The sequence below is a fragment of the Brachyhypopomus gauderio genome, chromosome 6 (genome assembly GCF_052324685.1).
Source record: "Brachyhypopomus gauderio isolate BG-103 chromosome 6, BGAUD_0.2, whole genome shotgun sequence".
Lineage (NCBI taxonomy): Eukaryota > Metazoa > Chordata > Actinopteri > Gymnotiformes > Hypopomidae > Brachyhypopomus > Brachyhypopomus gauderio.
This window is the reverse complement of record NC_135216.1, coordinates 18,720,951-18,738,694: the sequence shown is the minus strand read 5'-3', so window position 1 is coordinate 18,738,694 and position 17,744 is coordinate 18,720,951. Positions and strand designations below refer to the sequence as shown.

At 45.3% G+C, this 17,744-nt stretch overlaps 1 protein-coding gene and 1 long non-coding RNA gene across 2 annotated transcripts in view; one reads left to right on the top strand and one right to left on the bottom strand.

Annotated features, from left to right (window-relative positions):
* The window catches only part of kcnh8 (potassium voltage-gated channel, subfamily H (eag-related), member 8), a 43,996-nt gene that overhangs the window by 1,791 nt on the left and 24,461 nt on the right, over window positions 1–17,744 (top strand). Inside the window, exons 2-6 of the mRNA XM_077009344.1 lie at window positions 7,761–7,994; window positions 8,951–9,082; window positions 11,043–11,185; window positions 11,904–12,138; window positions 14,627–14,784. Coding sequence (XP_076865459.1) covers window positions 7,761–7,994; window positions 8,951–9,082; window positions 11,043–11,185; window positions 11,904–12,138; window positions 14,627–14,784 — 902 coding nt within the window. The remainder of the gene's footprint in view (window positions 1–7,760; window positions 7,995–8,950; window positions 9,083–11,042; window positions 11,186–11,903; window positions 12,139–14,626; window positions 14,785–17,744) is intronic.
* LOC143517167 (uncharacterized) lies at window positions 5,416–7,868 on the bottom strand. The gene is made up of 3 exons (XR_013131869.1): window positions 7,727–7,868; window positions 5,919–6,033; window positions 5,416–5,819 (listed from the first exon to the last, which is right to left on the bottom strand). It is a non-coding gene; the product is annotated as an uncharacterized LOC143517167 (long non-coding RNA).

The following is a 17,744-nucleotide window of genomic DNA, read 5'->3' as shown; positions in this document are numbered from 1 at the left end:
GATTTTAGGTAATGGTTCATTTATCACAATTATCAGCAGGATGGATGACACCTTGCTCAGGTAATTGTTACATTTCAGATACTGTGCTCATTGCTCATTGCATCATAAAAATGATTCAAACATCATATCTCTCCTAAATGAAGCAGACATGTTTACGTGCCTGAGCATGTCTTTGTCTCAGGGTGAGACGTCCTGGTGAGATTTGCTTACACGTGCAAGTTCAATGTAAAGCTGTGGACAAATAGTAGCTATATGTTTATATGAATATCTGACGCGTCTCATATTGGTACACAAAGACTTCAGTCTGCTGTTCGCTCTGGGCAGAATAAAACGGAGAACTTCTCAGACAGCTCATCTGTCACGATTAAGGGAAAAAATGTAACAGAGTGAACCAGAGGTGGGGGGTAGGGGGAGAGAGGAGGAAGAGAAGGGAGGAACCACGTTGGGTGAAGGGGATTGTACAGGGCAGTGGAGACGAGCGGGAGTGAGCGTGCTGCTTAGTGAGACACTCGTCCTCGTGCCTCGTCCACACGTATGAAATGAGTGTTTGACTCACTGCTTGATTCTCAGTTGTTGTTGTGAACAAAACAAAGTTCAATACATCAATGCATCACTAAAATGTAACAACAGTAGTGTGAAATCATACACACAAAAATCTGCTGCATGTTAGTTGGCAGAGTGCATGTGCTTTCTCTGGGTTCTACACACCATATGTGTTTATCTCATCAGGTTTCCCTAACCCCATCCACACGCTTCTCAACTCAGACTCAGACAGAGCAGAATACAGATGGATCTTTCTCTCTCCCTGCTCTCTCCATCCATCTATCTCTCTTGCAGAGTGACATTCTAGTGTCAACCTTGCTCCTTGGATCAAAAAGTGCTCCATGCCACTGATATTCTAAGCTACTCCATTCATAGCTACAATATGTAATGTCCATTATAAAAAGTAAAGGATACACAAAGTACGGAGGCTCCAAAATCGTACAAAAGAAACTAAAAGTAAAACTGTATATCTAAACTGCCATTAGTTTCATTAGACAAAGTCATAATTGGTTAAATTCTCTCTCTCTCTTTCTCTGTCACACACACACACACCCACACACACACACACACACACACACACACACACACACACACACACACACACACACACACACACACACACACACACACACACACACACACACACATACAGACCAATGTACAATATCTGATTCCTTGTGCTGGGTGGGCGTGCTGTGTGTAAGCACAGACGATAGTCCTAATTGTCTTTTTCAGACTAAGGTAGCAGGCGCTGAATTCGAAGCCTTGTGTGATTGATGGTGGTTGTATTGTAGAGGTCACACAGCCTTCTCAAGACTGGAGCTTCCACTCACACAACACTGCTGTGCCTATTATACTGCACCACGCCCAGTTCAGTAACTCAGTGTAGTAGAATTTAGAATCTATTCAGAAGAGTTACAGTTTATAAGTGCACTGAGCCTCTAAAGTAGGACGTTCCAAGTGCGCTCTACCTAAAGAACCTACACTTCAGAATGGCCACAGAGACAGCGATAACCTTGGAGGTGTATAATTGCTATCTCAGGTTGTAGCTTTGAAGGGTTTCCAAGCATGTGCATTCAGAGTCAGATACACACACACACACACACACACACACACACACACACACACACACACACACACACACACACACACACACACACACACACACACACACACACACACACATACACACACACAAACCATGGTGCAATGCATCAGTGCATAGGAAGCATCTCAAACATAGCCGGTCCCATTAGAATAGAAGGTTCCAGAATCTTTTCTGACACTCCTGTTTTTCCCCAGCCAGTGATTCCCTGCCTCTGCTTTCCACCCCCATCCCCCTCTCTCCACCCCCCAGTCCCCTCTCTCCACCCCCCCAGCCCCTCTCTCCACCCCCAGTCCCTCTCTCCACCCCCCCAGCCTCTCTCCACCCCCCAGTCCCTCTCTCCACCCCCCCCAGCCCCTCTCTCCACCCCCAGTCCCTCTCTCCACCCCCCAGCCCCTCTCTCCACCCCCCAGCCCCTCTCTCCACCCCCCAGCCCCTCTCTCCACCCCCCAGTCCCTCTCTCCACCCCCCAGCCCCTCTCCACCCCCCAGCCCCTCTCTCCACCCCCCAGTCCCTCTCTCCACCCCCCCAGCCCCTCTCTCCACCCCCCAGCCCCTCTCTCCACCCCCCAGCCCCTCTCTCCACCCCCCAGTCCCTCTCTCCACCCCCCAGCCCCTCTCCACCCCCCAGCCCCTCTCTCCACCCCCCAGTCCCTCTCTCCACCCCCAGCCCCTCTCTCCACACCCCAGCCCCTCTCTCCACACCCCAGTCCCTCTCTCCACCCCCCCAGCCCCTCTCTCCACCCCCAGCCCCTCTCTCCACACCCCAGTCCCTCTCTCCACCCCCCCAGCCCCTCTCTCCACCCCCAGCCCCTCTCTCCACCCCCCCAATCCCTCTCTCCACCCCCCCAGCCCCTCTCTCCACCCCCCAGTCCCTCTCTCCACCCCCCAATCCCTCTCTCCACCCCCCCAGCCCCTCTCTCCACCCCCCCAGCCCCTCTCTCCACCCCCAGCCCCTCTCTCCACCCCCAATCCCTCTCTCCACCCCCCAGCCCCTCTCTCCACTCCCCCAGCCCCTCTCTCCACCCCCCAGCCCCTCTCTCCACCCCCAATCCCTCTCTCCACCCCCAGCCCCTCTCTCCACCCCCCCAATCCCTCTCTCCACCCCCCAGTCCCTCTCTCCACCCCCCAGCCCCTCTCTCCACCCCCCCAGCCCCTCTCTCCACCCCCCAGCCCCTCTCTCCACCCCCCAGTCCCTCTCTCCACCCCCAGCCCCTCTCTCCACACCCCAGTCCCTCTCTCCACCCCCCCAGCCCCTCTCTCCACCCCCAGCCCCTCTCTCCACCCCCCAGCCCCTCTCTCCACCCCCCAGTCCCTCTCTCCACCCCCCAGTCCCTCTCTCCACCCCCCAGCCCCTCTCTCCACCCCCCAGCCCCTCTCTCCACCCCCCAGTCCCTCTCTCCACCCCCCAGTCCCTCTCTCTACCCCCCCAGCCCCTCTCTCCACCCCCCAGCCCCTCTCTCCACCCCCCAGTCCCTCTCTCCACCCCCCAGCCCCTCTCTCCACTCCCCCAGTCCCTCTCTCCACCCCCCAGCCCCTCTCTCCACCCCCCAGCCCCTCTCTCCACCCCCCCAGCCCCTCTCCTTGTGCTCCTGCTCCCTCACTAATCATGCTGGCTCTTTAAATAGCTCTCAGGTGTTACAGTCTGGGACATGAGCTGTGGTGTATGTGCGTGCACAGAGATATGGAGGGAGAACACGAACAGACTGGGCCAGAAGAGAAACGTGACCCCTCCTCTCTCTCCTCCCTCTTCACGTTCAGCTTCCTGTTATTAAAGACTCAGGACAGGCATAACAGAGAAAAGGGACGTTATGACTAGAGAAAGAGAATAGCTGTAATTTCCTAATAATTAATCTAATGCCTTCGGTGTCCCAAATGAAAACCCACACATACACTTGCATATAAGATGTATTTCTTTGCTCAACTATTCAATCTGTCCATTTGCACATGATCTGACAGAGAACCAGATGGAGTGTGTATGTAGGTTGGACAGGTAATTATATTTGTGGATCTCTGAGTGTTTGATTAATCTGTGTATTTATATGTACCAAATGTGTGTCTGTATGTATGTGTGTGTGTGTGTGTGTGGGTGTGTATGTATGTATGTGTGTGTGTGTGTGTGTGTGTGTGTGTGGGAGGGGAATGTATAGCATTTTATTCCTAGCATAGCCAAAAGAAGGAAAGTCACCTTCCGTCTGAACCCAACGTGTGTGCACGGTGACAAATGTCTGACGCATGAGGCTGATGGTCGTACTGCAAAAACAAACTGAACCAAAACCATTTAACAATTTCATATTGATTCAGGGGCAATGAAAGATTTTGAGAGTAAATTTTTCTAGGACTGCAAGAATTATTGTAGCTGATATGGAAGGAGGTTTGCCTTCCATATCAGCTACACAAAATTGTATCAGCTACACACACACACACACACACACACACACACACACACACACACACACACACACACACACACACACACACACACACACACAAAATTGGTTGTCTGCTGTAGAGCTGTCAAGGTTATAACCTTGACTGAAATGTTACTGAGATAAAGAGAGTGAGATTAATTGACTTCCGTTTGGGATGGACTGCCAGGCCACTGCCTTTAACGCCCATGGCCAAGCCAGAGTTCTGGGCTCCCCGTCCTGTGTTTGCACATCTTCTCCTCTCCTCACTCCTGCTCCATCGTTCACACTGCCACTCACTTCTCCTGTGCTTCTTTCTCTCTCCCTCACTCTCCCATTCCTGCTTTCTTCCGCTTCTCCACCGCATGTCTGACATTAAAAGTCAAAACTTTGCTTTTGCTGAACAGGGCTGGAAAGTGAACCTCTTTCTCCTGTCAGTCGTCTATAAATGGGGCTGCTGGTCAAGGGTGTTTCCCCCTCAAATCTGCTGGGGAGTTCATGATAACATTAACATATTTAATTAGGCCTATGTCATTAATCTGTTCTTGACACATCGACAGAAAAAAGTCAGAATTATCCAACAGAACAATGTCAGAAGTATCCAACAGAAAATTGGTTATGTAATGAAAGCACACTGAACTAGAGCGTGTGGGACTGACATCACGCTGAAGCTGCACTTTCTACCTGCTCGTGACATGGTGCAATTCAAAACCAGCCAGAAAGAGAAACAAGCAGCTTCATTTGTTTTATGCCACCAAGAAGTAGATCACAAAACTGCAGTTTAGGGTGATGGGCAAACACTGGGACAAACACTGGGACAAACACTGGGGGCAAACACTGGGACAAACACTGGGACAAACACTGGGGGCAAACACTGGGACAAACACTGGGACAAACACTGGGGGCAAACACTGGGACAAACACAGTGGGACAAACAGTGGGACAAACAGTGGGACAAAACACTGGGACAAACACAGTGGGACAAACACTGGGGCAAACACTGGGACAAACACTGGGACAAAACACTGGGACAAACACTGGGACAAACACTGGGACAAACACTGGGACAAACACTGGGGGCAAACACTGGGACAAACACTGGGACAAACACTGGGACAAACACTGGGGCTAACACCGGGCAAATAAACACCGGGGCAAACACTGGGGCAAACACTGGGGGCAAACATATGGGGCTATTACTGGGACAAACACTGGGACAAACACTGGGGCAAACACTGGGGCAAACACTGGGGGCAAACACTGGGACAAACACTGGGACAAACACTGGGGGCAAACACTGGGGACAAACACTGGGGCTAATACTGGGGCTAACACCGGGGCAAATAAACACCGGGGCAAACAAACACTGGGGCAAACACTGAGGCTAACACACACTGGGGCAAACACTGGGGCTAACATTGGGGCAAACACTGAGGCTAACAATGGTCCTCAAAGAAGCAACCCACTCCCATCAAAACCCAAAATATGTGTTGAACACAAATAAAAACAAACAAGCAAATGCAGAAAACTTTCTTTCTTCTTTTCCATCTACACAGGTCAGGGTGTTGTGTGATGAAAGAGAGATTTGGCTTTGTCCCAAAACGCATTGCGGGTTTGCAGGTCACTGATGGAGGTGTGTGAGGTGTGGCACCATGCCAGCCTTGACTGGCTGCTGCTGCACCAGGCCTCCAGGGGGAGCCCATCGCAATGCCTTCTTGGGGAGGCAGCCATCATCCATTCTGGTAATGTGCCCTGTCAGTCAGACTTGACAGAGAGTAACAATGGTGAGGAGGCTGGCCATTGGAACTTCCTCAATGGCAGTGCGGTCAGAGTATTGGATTTGCAGTGTGTGCCGTAACTAACGTTGATGGCAGACGTGTCCTCTCTAGGTGGACCTTGCGAACATCTCCATGCTTCATAGACATGAGTTTGACATTGATGATGATGGTGGTCCCCATGTGGCCAGAGGAAAAGTGGGCTGCAACAAAAACCATCCCTGATGATCACTGACAGGTTTCTAGCCAATCACTGCTCATGTTTCCACCTGTCCAAGGGCCAGTCCCACACCATGGACGTGTTGAACACTGGTAGAATGCAGCGATTTTATTCCAATCATGGGATATTTATCCATCAACAGACCTATGGATAACATTGGTTTCTAGTATGTATAACCAATCATCAAATTATTTCAATATCTGTTTGAATTGTCCACTCTGGTCTGGTCTATACGGTCCCAGTTCAGGTCTTTGCATTGCACATAGGATTCGATATTAGTGTGACGCTGGGTGCGAGGCGAAGGACGAGACAGGAATCCTTGTGACTGACGAACGTCACGTTTATTTTAAATACACAAGTAGCGCAGACAGTGCACGTATGACACTTACACATGTAGTTACACTTAACTCACACATATGACTCAAACAACGACGAGCACAGGACCGCGCAAACGCACATTAAATAGACAAACCACATAAACCCTACGTGATGACGAGACGAGCCACAGGTGAGACGAATTAACACAAGTCGTAACTGCACCCACGAAGATCCACTGACGCAGACGAGTAGACGCAGACGACGTAAACACACGCCCAACAGGGAGGGGTCGGGGACCGTAACGTGACAATTAGACAATTAATTTGAATATTAATTTTGCCAGAAGACCCCTAGTCTTCTGTGTAGCCCATCTGCTTCAGTGTTTGACATGCTGAGTGATCATAGTTGCTCCTCTGCATATCCTGTTCGTAACGATGGTTATTTGAGTTACAGTTGCCTTTATTTGAGTTACGGTTGCCTTTCTGTTAGCTCAAACCAATCTGGTAATTCTCTTCTGACCTCTGGCATCAACAAAGCATTTTCACACAGGGAGCTGCTCACTGGATATTTTCTCTTTTTTGGACCCTAGAGATGGTTCTGCCTCAAAATCTCTGTAGATCAGCAGTTTCCGAGACACAGACCAGCATGTCTAGCACCAGAAACACACCAAAGTTTAAGTCACAATACTTTTACTTGAGTCTGGTTTTTAGGCAACTCAACCCACTTGTCTTTCTGAATATACTGTCGTATAAAACCATTATTTACCTTTGAACCTGCAAGGTGCCATTGATTTTATATATATATATATATATATATATATATATATATATATATATATATATATATATATATATATATATATATATATATGGTGTATGTATGTATTATATATATGTATATAAAAAGTCTATCTATCTATCTATCTATCTATCTATCTATCTATCTATCTATCTATCTATCTATCTATCTATCTATCTCTTCCTTTTTGTAGATTATGTCTCTCACAGTGGACATGCACCTAAGACGAACATTTCAAACCCCTCCATAATTTCTAAGTGAGAGAACTTGCAAAGTCGCAGGGTGTTCAAAGACTTATTTTCCTCATATATATATATTTATATATATATAAAGAAACACATTGGAAGTATTACAGTAAGTTATGGCAATCACTATGGCAACGTGTAAACAGGTTAAGATGCAGTTTCATTTAAGGAAGAAGCAATCTGGTTCTTAAGAAATTAATGCAAAGAAAAAAATTAAAGGTGGAAAAGGTAGAACAATTAGTTTGTGTCGGCTATCCAACACAGTGAAGCATTTGACAGAATTGTTTTTTTTTTCCCAGAAATGTGCTACCTTACCATTCCACTTTACATTTTCTCTCTCTTGCCACAGACAGCAATTTCCTGCTGGCCAACGCTCAGGTCTCTCAGGGCTTCCCCATTGTTTACTGCTCGGATGGCTTCTGTGAGCTCACGGGGTTTGTACGCAGTGAGGTCATGCAGCAGAGCTGTGCGTGCAAGTTCCTGTATGGGCCGGACACGAGCGAGACGCTCATCCTGCATGTTGATTCGGCCCTCGAGGAGCGGCGGGAACTGAAAGAGGAAATAACGTTCTACAAAAAGACAGGTGGGGGAAGTGGATCGGCCATTTTGGTAACATGAAAACACATGAAGCAGCAGACGACCTGGACATCCAGTGAGGCCAATGAGGCTCATTTTTTAAACATTTTTATTTAAATAACATGGACAGGTTTATTTAGACATTTATTTCCCCCTGCTTTGTCAGTGGTGATGCTCATATTTTGAAATATTATTGCCTTGGTCCTCTAGGAAACATAATAAATTGTTACAAAACATTTAAAGTTTCATGTTTAAAAATGGTACCCAGAACCCTGTAGTCCTCTTAAATATATTTAGTTTGTTAGAGATTATAGCAGTTTATACCCTGGTGATGACATCTTTCAATATTCTTCTCCCACTTTGCTTACCCAAATTCAGAAGAACATGAGCACCAAAAGTCTAGAATCAGCAGGAAAGGTCTAGAAAGGTCTAGAAAGCTTTAATCACTTTCTTCTGCATTTCAATCTCTGCTGAGCTGAATCCCTGACACAAAGAGGCTGTTTTTCATCACTCTGTTCTGCTCATGATAATGGTGAAGCTTGCTCTGATGTGGAAACCAGACATTTTGCAGCAGCTGAAAGCGATCAGATGGAATCCCCACTGTGGCTCTCTGTAAGAGGCTGCTAGTGAGACAGACACACACACACACACACACACACACACACACACACACACACACACACACACACACACACACACACACACACACACACAAAGACATGCTACCCCTCGCCTGAAACCACTAACCCCCTTCCACAGTTGTATAATGTCTTGTTCTGACTATAACAGAAGTTCCACAGTGATGGATTTCTTTATGTTTTTCTTTCAGTGCTGTTGGGATTTCATGGGCACTGATTTGCTTTTAAATGATCATGCTCTGTGTATGTATGTGTGTGTGTGTGTGTGTGTGTGTGTGTGTGTGTGTGTGTGTGAGTGTGTGTGTGCTATTCTTCTTCATTACAGGTTGTGTGTTCTGGTGTCTGCTGGACATTGTACCCATTAAGAATGAGAAAGGAGATGTTGTTCTCTTTCTAGCTTCATTCAAAGACATTACAGACACCAAGGCCAAAGCTATTTTGGAAGAGAAGAAGGAAGGTTAGTGTGCGTGTGTGTGTGTGTGTGTGTGTGTGTGTGTGTGTGTGTGTGTGTGTGTGTGTGTGTGTGTGTGTGTGTGTGACTGTGTATGTGTGTGTGTGTGTGTGTGTGTGCGTGTGTGTGTGTGTGTGTGTGTGTGTGTGTGTGTGTGTGTGTGTGTGTGTGTGACTGTGTATGTGTGTGTGTGTGTGTGTGTGTGTGTGCGTGTGTGTGTGTGTGTGTGTGTGTGTGTGTGTGTGTGTGTGTGTGTGTGTGTGTGTGTGTGTGTGTGTGTGTGATCCCTGTATGGAAGTTTGCAGAGGTATTTGTAAAGGTGGAGGTAGGGGTGGTGTATGTTTTGAGGGAGTTATTAGTGAAGGGAAAACACCTTTTCCCCATGTGACTGGTGACCCAGATCTGAATTGGCCTTGAGTCCTTTAAGTCCATTTGGAGAGGACACAGTACAGGAAGTCCAAGATCACCCCACTGTCTCTCATTGCTCCAGTGTTACTCTCACATGTTTTAGTCTGTACCTTCTGTGTCATTATCTGGTCTATCTATAATCTGTTCTGTCTATGTCATGTTTTATGCCTTGACCTGTCTATGTCCTGTTCTATGTCCTGGTATGTATATGTCCTGCTGTATGTCCAATTCGATGTTATGCTCTGTCTATGTCCTGTCCCATGTCCTGTGCTGTATATTTCCTGTTCTTGCCCTGGTCTTTCTATGTCCTGCTCTATCTGTGTCCTGCTCTATGTCCTGTTCTGCTGTATGTCCTGTTCTATCTATGTCCTGTTCTATCTATGTCCTGCTCTATCTGTGTCCTGTTCTGTGAGAGTAAGTGAGGATGGACCTGGTCTATTATTAGCACTGTGCTACAGGCTGCAGATGACTGCAGTCTGTTATGGAGGAGTTCTGCTCCCCTGCTCTGCTCAAGCTTATAGTTTGGTATGATCTTCACCCCCTGCTAATAACCCTTATTCTCCCTCTCTCTGCCCCTCTCTCTCCCTCTGTCTCACTCCTTCTCTCTCCCTCTCTCATGCTCTCCACCTCTATCTATCTATCTAGGGTGGCACATAGTCTTACAGACACCTATACATACATAGCAACACACACACACACACACACACACACACACACACACACACACACACACACACACACACACACACACACACACACACACACACACACACACACCTATTCCTATTACTTTTAATTATTTTCCCAGCTGAGTTGCTTTGTAACTTTATGCTGGTGATTAGGTGCATGGACCAGGCTTGTGTTTTGGAAAGGTCTTCAGCTGACGGGTCAGATTAAACAGGTCAGGTGTAGAAAGACTTTCTATACTGACCATAAATTGTTCTGCACCTACTTTGTGTAAGAACGTTATGGACCACCAATAATATGGACGTTAGTACAATGTAAATAGGCCATGGAGGAAAAGCCAGGTAAAATGACCCTGCCTCTTACTGGTTGTTTGTATGAAAATAACAGCTAGAGTGTCTTTTGCTTTGGCATCAAAAAGCAACAAAATGACTTTTAGATTTACAAGTGAGTTATTTCATTTCAGTGTACATCTGAGCTAGCAAAGATAAACGTGGGGGGTATGATGCGTTAAATATTGTTCAGAATGTCTTTCATAAAAGTCTCTTTTTATTGGAAATGTCGGGCCTTATTATGTAATACATCAGATACACATTTATGTAAACCTTCATTCAAAATACAAGATTTAGGGTAAACATTGTCAATCTGGTGCTGAGCAGTGTTCAAAGGCTGAAGAGAAGAATTACAGACTGTATGAAATGTCTAGGACATTGTGATGTGTGAGATGGGTAGGAAATATGTCGGAAAACGTAAGCAATTTATTTGAGTAAATTTAATGAACGTCTTTCTTTGTGTATTGTTGGTGTACGAGTGGGAGGAGGGTGCTGCTGCCGAACTGTAAGTTCATGCCAGATCTGCGTGTGGCCCTCCCCAGAGCGCCGTCGTGGGCGAGTGAAGGGCGGGGTCAGAGGCGGATCTACGTTTGGCTCCGCCTGCCTGCGCTCCGGCACTGTCCTCTACCACATCTCAGGACATCTCCACAACAGGCAGAAACAGAGCAAAATCAAACTCAACAAGGTGAGGGAAGCGACTGAGAGAGGAAGTAAGACTCGCGACAGAACGAGTGTGGAGTGCTGTTCTTATTTTTTTAGAAAGATATTTTAAGGAAGGATCCTCACTGTGTTCCAGTAAGAATACCAGTCATAGAGCTTTAAAATGCTCTCTGCACACATATACAATTACACTACATGTTAATGTTAATGACTAAAGGGACTCTGACCTAAGCAGAGATTTGAAATACTCTGTTTCTAAATGTAAAGTTACTTGTCTTCATCCATAACTGATAACCCTATCCCTATCCCTACCCCTACCCCTACCCCTATCCCTACCCCTAAACCTTACCCTACCCGTCCAGAGAGCAGGCAGCTGTCTCACATACTAGCAGGTTTCGGATTTGAGTTTTTGGATGTAAACGTAGGTCATAAGTTCGTTTTATGAAAATGAAAGGGAAACAGGAAGCTCATAGCTGGTGGTGGGTCCTGCAAAATAAAAATGCAAAATGGGGAGGGGCCAAAGCAGCTGTAAACCTTCCAGCTCCGCCCACTTGGCTGAAAGAGAACACCCAGCTCCACCCACTTAGCTGAAAGGCAAACAGAGATATGAGGAAGGCAGAACCAAACTGATGTGATGCAACACCTGTGAACACCTGTAAACACCTGTGAACACTTGTGAACACCTGTGAACAGCACATGCCTGAACCTGTGTGTTCCCTTTTTGTTTGTTGCCTTGGGAACAGAATGTGTTTGGTGATCCACCTGCACTGCCTGAGTATAAAGTTGCAGATGCCAAAAAGTCAAAGTTCATCCTCCTCCACTTCAGCACCTTTAAGGCCGGCTGGGATTGGCTAATCCTGTTGGCAACATTCTATGTAGCCATCACTGTACCGTACAACGTTTGCTTTATTGGTGATGAGGACCTGACGCGCAGCACAACTGTGAGCGACATTGCTGTGGAGATCCTCTTCATCATTGGTGAGAGTCTTCCCCATCTGACACTCATATTTCTCCTTTAATCCTGAGTCTCTGCTCATTTAACTACTTTATAAGAGAGACAAAAGCTCTGGTCTGCGAGACCAGAGCTTTTGTCTCTCTTATAAAGTAGTTAAATGAGCAGAGAAAATGAAAGGGAAACAGGAAGCTCATAGCTGGTGGTGGGTCCTGCAAAATTATGAGCTCTGGTCTGCGAGACCAGAGCTCATAATTTGAAAATGTCCATATGTCCTCCACATGTCCTCTACATGTCCTCCACATGTCCTCTATATGTCCTCCACATGTCCTCTACATGTCCTCCACATGTCCTCTATATGTCCTCCACATGTCCTCCGTATGTCCTCTACATGTCCTCCATATGTCCTCCACATGTCATCTATATGTCCTCTATATGTCCTCCACTTGTCCTCTACATGTCCTCCACATGTCCTCTATATGTCCTCCGTATGTCCTCCACATGTCCTCCGTATGTCCTCTACATGTCCTCCATATGTCCTCCACATGTCCTCTATATGTCCTTCACATGTCCTCCGTATGTCCTCTACATGTCCTCCATATGTCCTCCACATGTCCTCTATATGTCCTCTATATGTCCTCCATAGGGTTGCAGCGGTAACCGGTTTCACGGTATACCACGGTATTAAAATGCACGGTTATCATACCGTGTGCGTTTGCTTATTACCGGTAAAAAGCAAGCCAGCGGAGAAACTGACCCGCGCATGCGCAACTCCGCTCCGGTTCAGCTACTCAGCACACAGCAGTGAGAATGGCAGAAAGTGCATCAGACTTAACACATTTTTTTACAAAAAAAAAGCTAAACTAAAATCAGTGGCGAAAATGACGTAATCGCGGTGGCTCCGCCCGTGCGCGAGGGTCTCGCGCGCTGTCGATTCGCGAGGTCGTGCACCTCTCGAATTTTGTAACTTTGCGCGCGCTGCGCCTCAGCGCAATGAACAAAGTCATGTTTGCAGGATTCATACACGTTTAAAAGGTGGAATTAAAACACTTGTACGTCACTTTAAAGGTCCGTTTCAATATTTCCCAGCACCTTAAACTTAATTAAGTTAAATATTTATACATATACTCGAAATAATTCGCTTTTTCATCACATTATTTAATGGTTGTTTATTTCCAAAACGCCCAATCTTAACGTCTTCACGTTCTCTCATGTTTCGTCCTGGAATTACAAGAGGCTCGTATTTGTTAACGTAAGACAAAAGAACTGTGCGGAGTCGCGTGCTACGGTCACTAGTGAAAGTATAAACCTAGCTTTTTATGGTCCTTGCTTTCACTGGATGTGAAAGACGCTATTAATTTACATTGCGTTCAAATTCTAACGTACCTGTTTTTGATATGTTAAAACCAGACTCGGTGTGAAAGCCTTAAAATAGAAATCTCTATTGTGAGGGTCATGTCAGAAATAAATCCTCTCTTTCTGCAGTATCTGGTTATATTCTAACTTGGCAGTACAACGGACGTTTACAACAGTTGTTGATCAGACACTGACCCAGGCTGAGTTTATCAGATATTAAATAATTTAAACTTAAATAATTGTACTGAAATCCATGATTTAGGTTTCTCTAATTTTGCAGTATTTATATAAACATGTGTACAGCTTATTTTTTTAAAGGACACATTTTGTATACAATAGTTCCAGGTTTCTACAATAAATAGTTAATTGAACAAAAATAACTTGTTGTAATTTCTTTAAGGGTCAGTGTATCTTTTAATAATATACAAACTAACTGTGATACCGTGATAACCGTGATACCGCGGTATTTTCTGAGACGGTTATCATACCGTGAAAATCTCATACCGTTGCAACCCTAGTCCTCCACATGTCCTCCGTATGTCCTCTACATGTCCTCCATATGTCCTCCACATGTCCTCTATATGTCCTCCACATGTCCTCTATATGGGCTGTAGTTCACCACGTTCACCACGTTGCTTACATTACATCAAAAATTTTCACATAATTATTATGTGCCAAGGAATAGATCACTTATCACTTAGTAGATCACTAATTATGTACTGGGATCCTGTGATGTATGAATGTGCTGACTCAGTGTGTTGGGATCCTGTGATGTATGAATGTGCTGACTCGGTGTGTTTTGGATCCTGTGATGTATGAATGTGCTGACTCAGTGTGTTTTGGATCCTGTGATGTATGAATGTGCTGACTTACTGTGTTGGGATCCTGTGATGTATGAATGTTCTGATTCACTGTGTTGGGATCCTGTGATTTATGAATGTTCTGACTCACTGTGTTGGGATCCTGTGATGTATGAATGTGCTGACTCAGTGTGTTGGGATCCTGTGATGTATGAATGTGCTGACTTACTGTGTTGGGATCCTGTGATGTATGAATGTTCTGATTCACTGTGTTGGGATCCTGTGATTTATGAATGTGCTTATTCAGTGTGTTGGGATCCTGTGGTGTTAACTGAATGTTATTTCTGACTAATTTCAGACATCGTATTCAGCTTCCGCACTACGTATGTGAGCAAGTCGGGCCAGGTGATCTTCGAGGCACGCCAGATCTGTATTCACTACGTGACCACCTGGTTCATCATTGACCTGGTGGCTGCTCTGCCCTTTGACCTCCTCTATGCCTTTAATGTCAGTGTGGTAAGTCTGGCCAAACTGCTCATTCTCCTGTTATAGGGTTTGGTGTATCTCCTGCGTCTACACCCAGGGAGCGCTACACATCAAGCATGCTGTGTTCAGCTAACCAACCCCATCAGTCTAAACCTGCTGTAGAAGTGTCATCACTAAAGTCGGATGCTGTATAATCTGACTTGCACTGTACAATATCACTTACACTGTACAGTTCCAGTGGTCATATAAACATGTCAGACAGGAGACAGTATCTGTATGTTTGACTGTCACACTGTGATGAAGATTCTCAAATGAAAAGGGATTGGGTTAGGGTTAGGGCTAGGGCTACAGGTTGGGTTAGGGGTAGGGGTAGGGTTGGGTTTGGGTTTGGGGTAGGGCTTGGGTATCACTGAGTACTGTGTACTAAAGGATTTAAAATGGAACTCAACTCTAGAAGTACCTTAAAACTTCACCAGGCAGATCAAAATATTTAATGATAATTAAATGATAATTACTTTTCATGAAATTTGGCCAAGAGAAAAACATTTAGAAATGATTCATGGTATTAAGAGATTATAGTGTAAATAATATTTATACAAATCTCACTGAAATACCAAATACTGTATGTTTAATGGCCTTATGTATTTCATCTAATATTACTTGGATGAACATTTGTGTCTGTTTAATGCTTTTAAAAGTATTAACCCTAACCCTAACTTTAATAAAGTTCATAATAAAGTTCAAAATAAAGTTCAAATAATGTGACAATATATACACACATATACACATTATATACATGTATATACACTCAGTATATACACACATTATATACATGTATATACACACAGACACATTTCGGATAATAAACCCAGTGTGAGGTAAATGGACATGAAACATGCCTGGAACTTCTCTGTGGCTTAGTGGCTTATTGAGAGAGAGAGAGAGAGAGAGAGAGGGGGGGGGGGGAGAGGGGGAGAGAGGGAGAAAGACAAAAAGACAAAAGCATTGTGATCCTGGTGCTGTAATATGAACCTTGGTGATCTCTGGCATGATCCTCCCAATCTTCACCAATTACAGATTTCACCCTGTTCCCCTGATAGCACTCACTGTCTCCACTTCAGCTGCTCCCCCTCTCTCTCCTTCCCTCTCTCTCTCCTTCCCTCTCTCTCTCCCTCTCCTTCTCCCCTTCTCCCACTCCCCCTCTCCCTCTCCACTCTCTCCTCCCTCTCTCCCCCTCCCTCCTTTCTCTCTCGCTCTCTGTTTTAATAAGTCCCCCACACACACATTGTATGTAAATGCCTGGTCTTTGTTACCCCCCATTCTTCTCACTAATTCTGTTCGAGGAGAGATAGTGATATTTACTCTCTCCTTCACTCCACATCCTCTTCCCTCTCCAGTGGATTCTCCCCCTGTGCTACACAGTTTGACATTTACTATATTTAGATCTCAGTAATAGTTTCAGACTAATATAGGTATAAGAGCATAAATTCTAATACAGTAAGAACACACTCGTTTTGATTACTGCTGAACCAGGGGCCATGAACGACCTTACTGCTCTGTTAATAACACTCATGTTCTCTGAGCTAAAGAACAGGAGTCCCATGTCCTCCCATATTTTCTTATTAATATTTGATAGTGAGATGAAGGATGATGCTTGTTTATTCTGGAGTCATTCTTATTTAATGCTGGAGGAATATGTGGACACAGTTCTCTCTGAAACTGGACTGCTTATTATAATAATACACTATATAATGAGTGTTATTTACAGACTGCCTAAGGCAACACAGTAACAAGCTTATGGTGTGTGCGTGCGTGTGTGTGTGTGTGTGTGTGTGTGTGTGTGTGTGTGTGTGTGTGTGTGTGTGTGTGTGACTGTGTGTGACTGTGAGAGACTGTTAACTGCTGACTTCCATAATGTAGTATAGCTGATTTGTGAGTTTAGAGTTGACATGGTCACATTCTGTCTTGGTTCCAGACACTGGTTTGGTACTGTTATCTAAATGTAATGTTGTGTAGCACTAGGTGTGATAATCTGTTACTACAGCTGTGTTCTGCAGGACTGTGTCCCAGTGACTGGACAGTGATTTTTTGTTTTGGTGATTTAAGGGATGGCTAGATATGGTGTTGTGGAGAGAGAGGCCTGTCCAATCATACTGCTGTTAATAGAGTGATGAGAAATACATTTTTATACTGAAATTTTGATTACAAAGTATTCAAAGCACCACAACTGCCATTTCTATTCTAGGGATAATGACACCCATAAGCACCAAATAAGTCGCCAAATAAGCTCTGATTGTTGATTGTGTATTCTGCATCACTAGTTTGGTAACCTTAATCCTGTTCATGGCTGGTTTTGTTTAGCTTTTTGTTATATTTTCATTTCCCCAGTTGGGTTTCAGTTTTGTTCACATATCTGTGCTGTTTCCTATTGTGGTTTCTGTGTTTCTTGTCTTCTAAACCATGACTCACACTTACATCCTGCTTTGCACGTTGCTATATGAATCACATGAGGGGAACTATGCAGGAAGAAAAGTCCTTTATCCACAATCACAGCAGAAACTGTTATCTATCGCCCAGAAGAATGAAATAAAGGAGAAATGTCACTGGCCAGAACGCACAGCTACTGCATCTATGAAAGAATGTCCAGAATGCCACTGGAATCCAGCAGTTCCAGAATGTGAGGTAGATGTGGGCGTCCCAGCTGAGAACATGTCCACGATTAACATGTGCTAATGACTATCAGCCACCACTGTATCATCTCGCAACTCAGTGGCAAACCATCAGGAAACAGGGGCACGAAGAGCAAGATAAAGGAAACTTTGATGGAAGTCTGGAAGTGCATAACGGTGCAGGAAGGGCCCTTTCTATAAATGACATCCAATAGGAGGCCTGTAAGGCTCTAGAGTCCAATTTAAAGGCCATCAGTACTGGTATCCAGACTGAGGACATACACAACAGCAGCCAAATGTGTAAATATCCTCTTTGGGTCG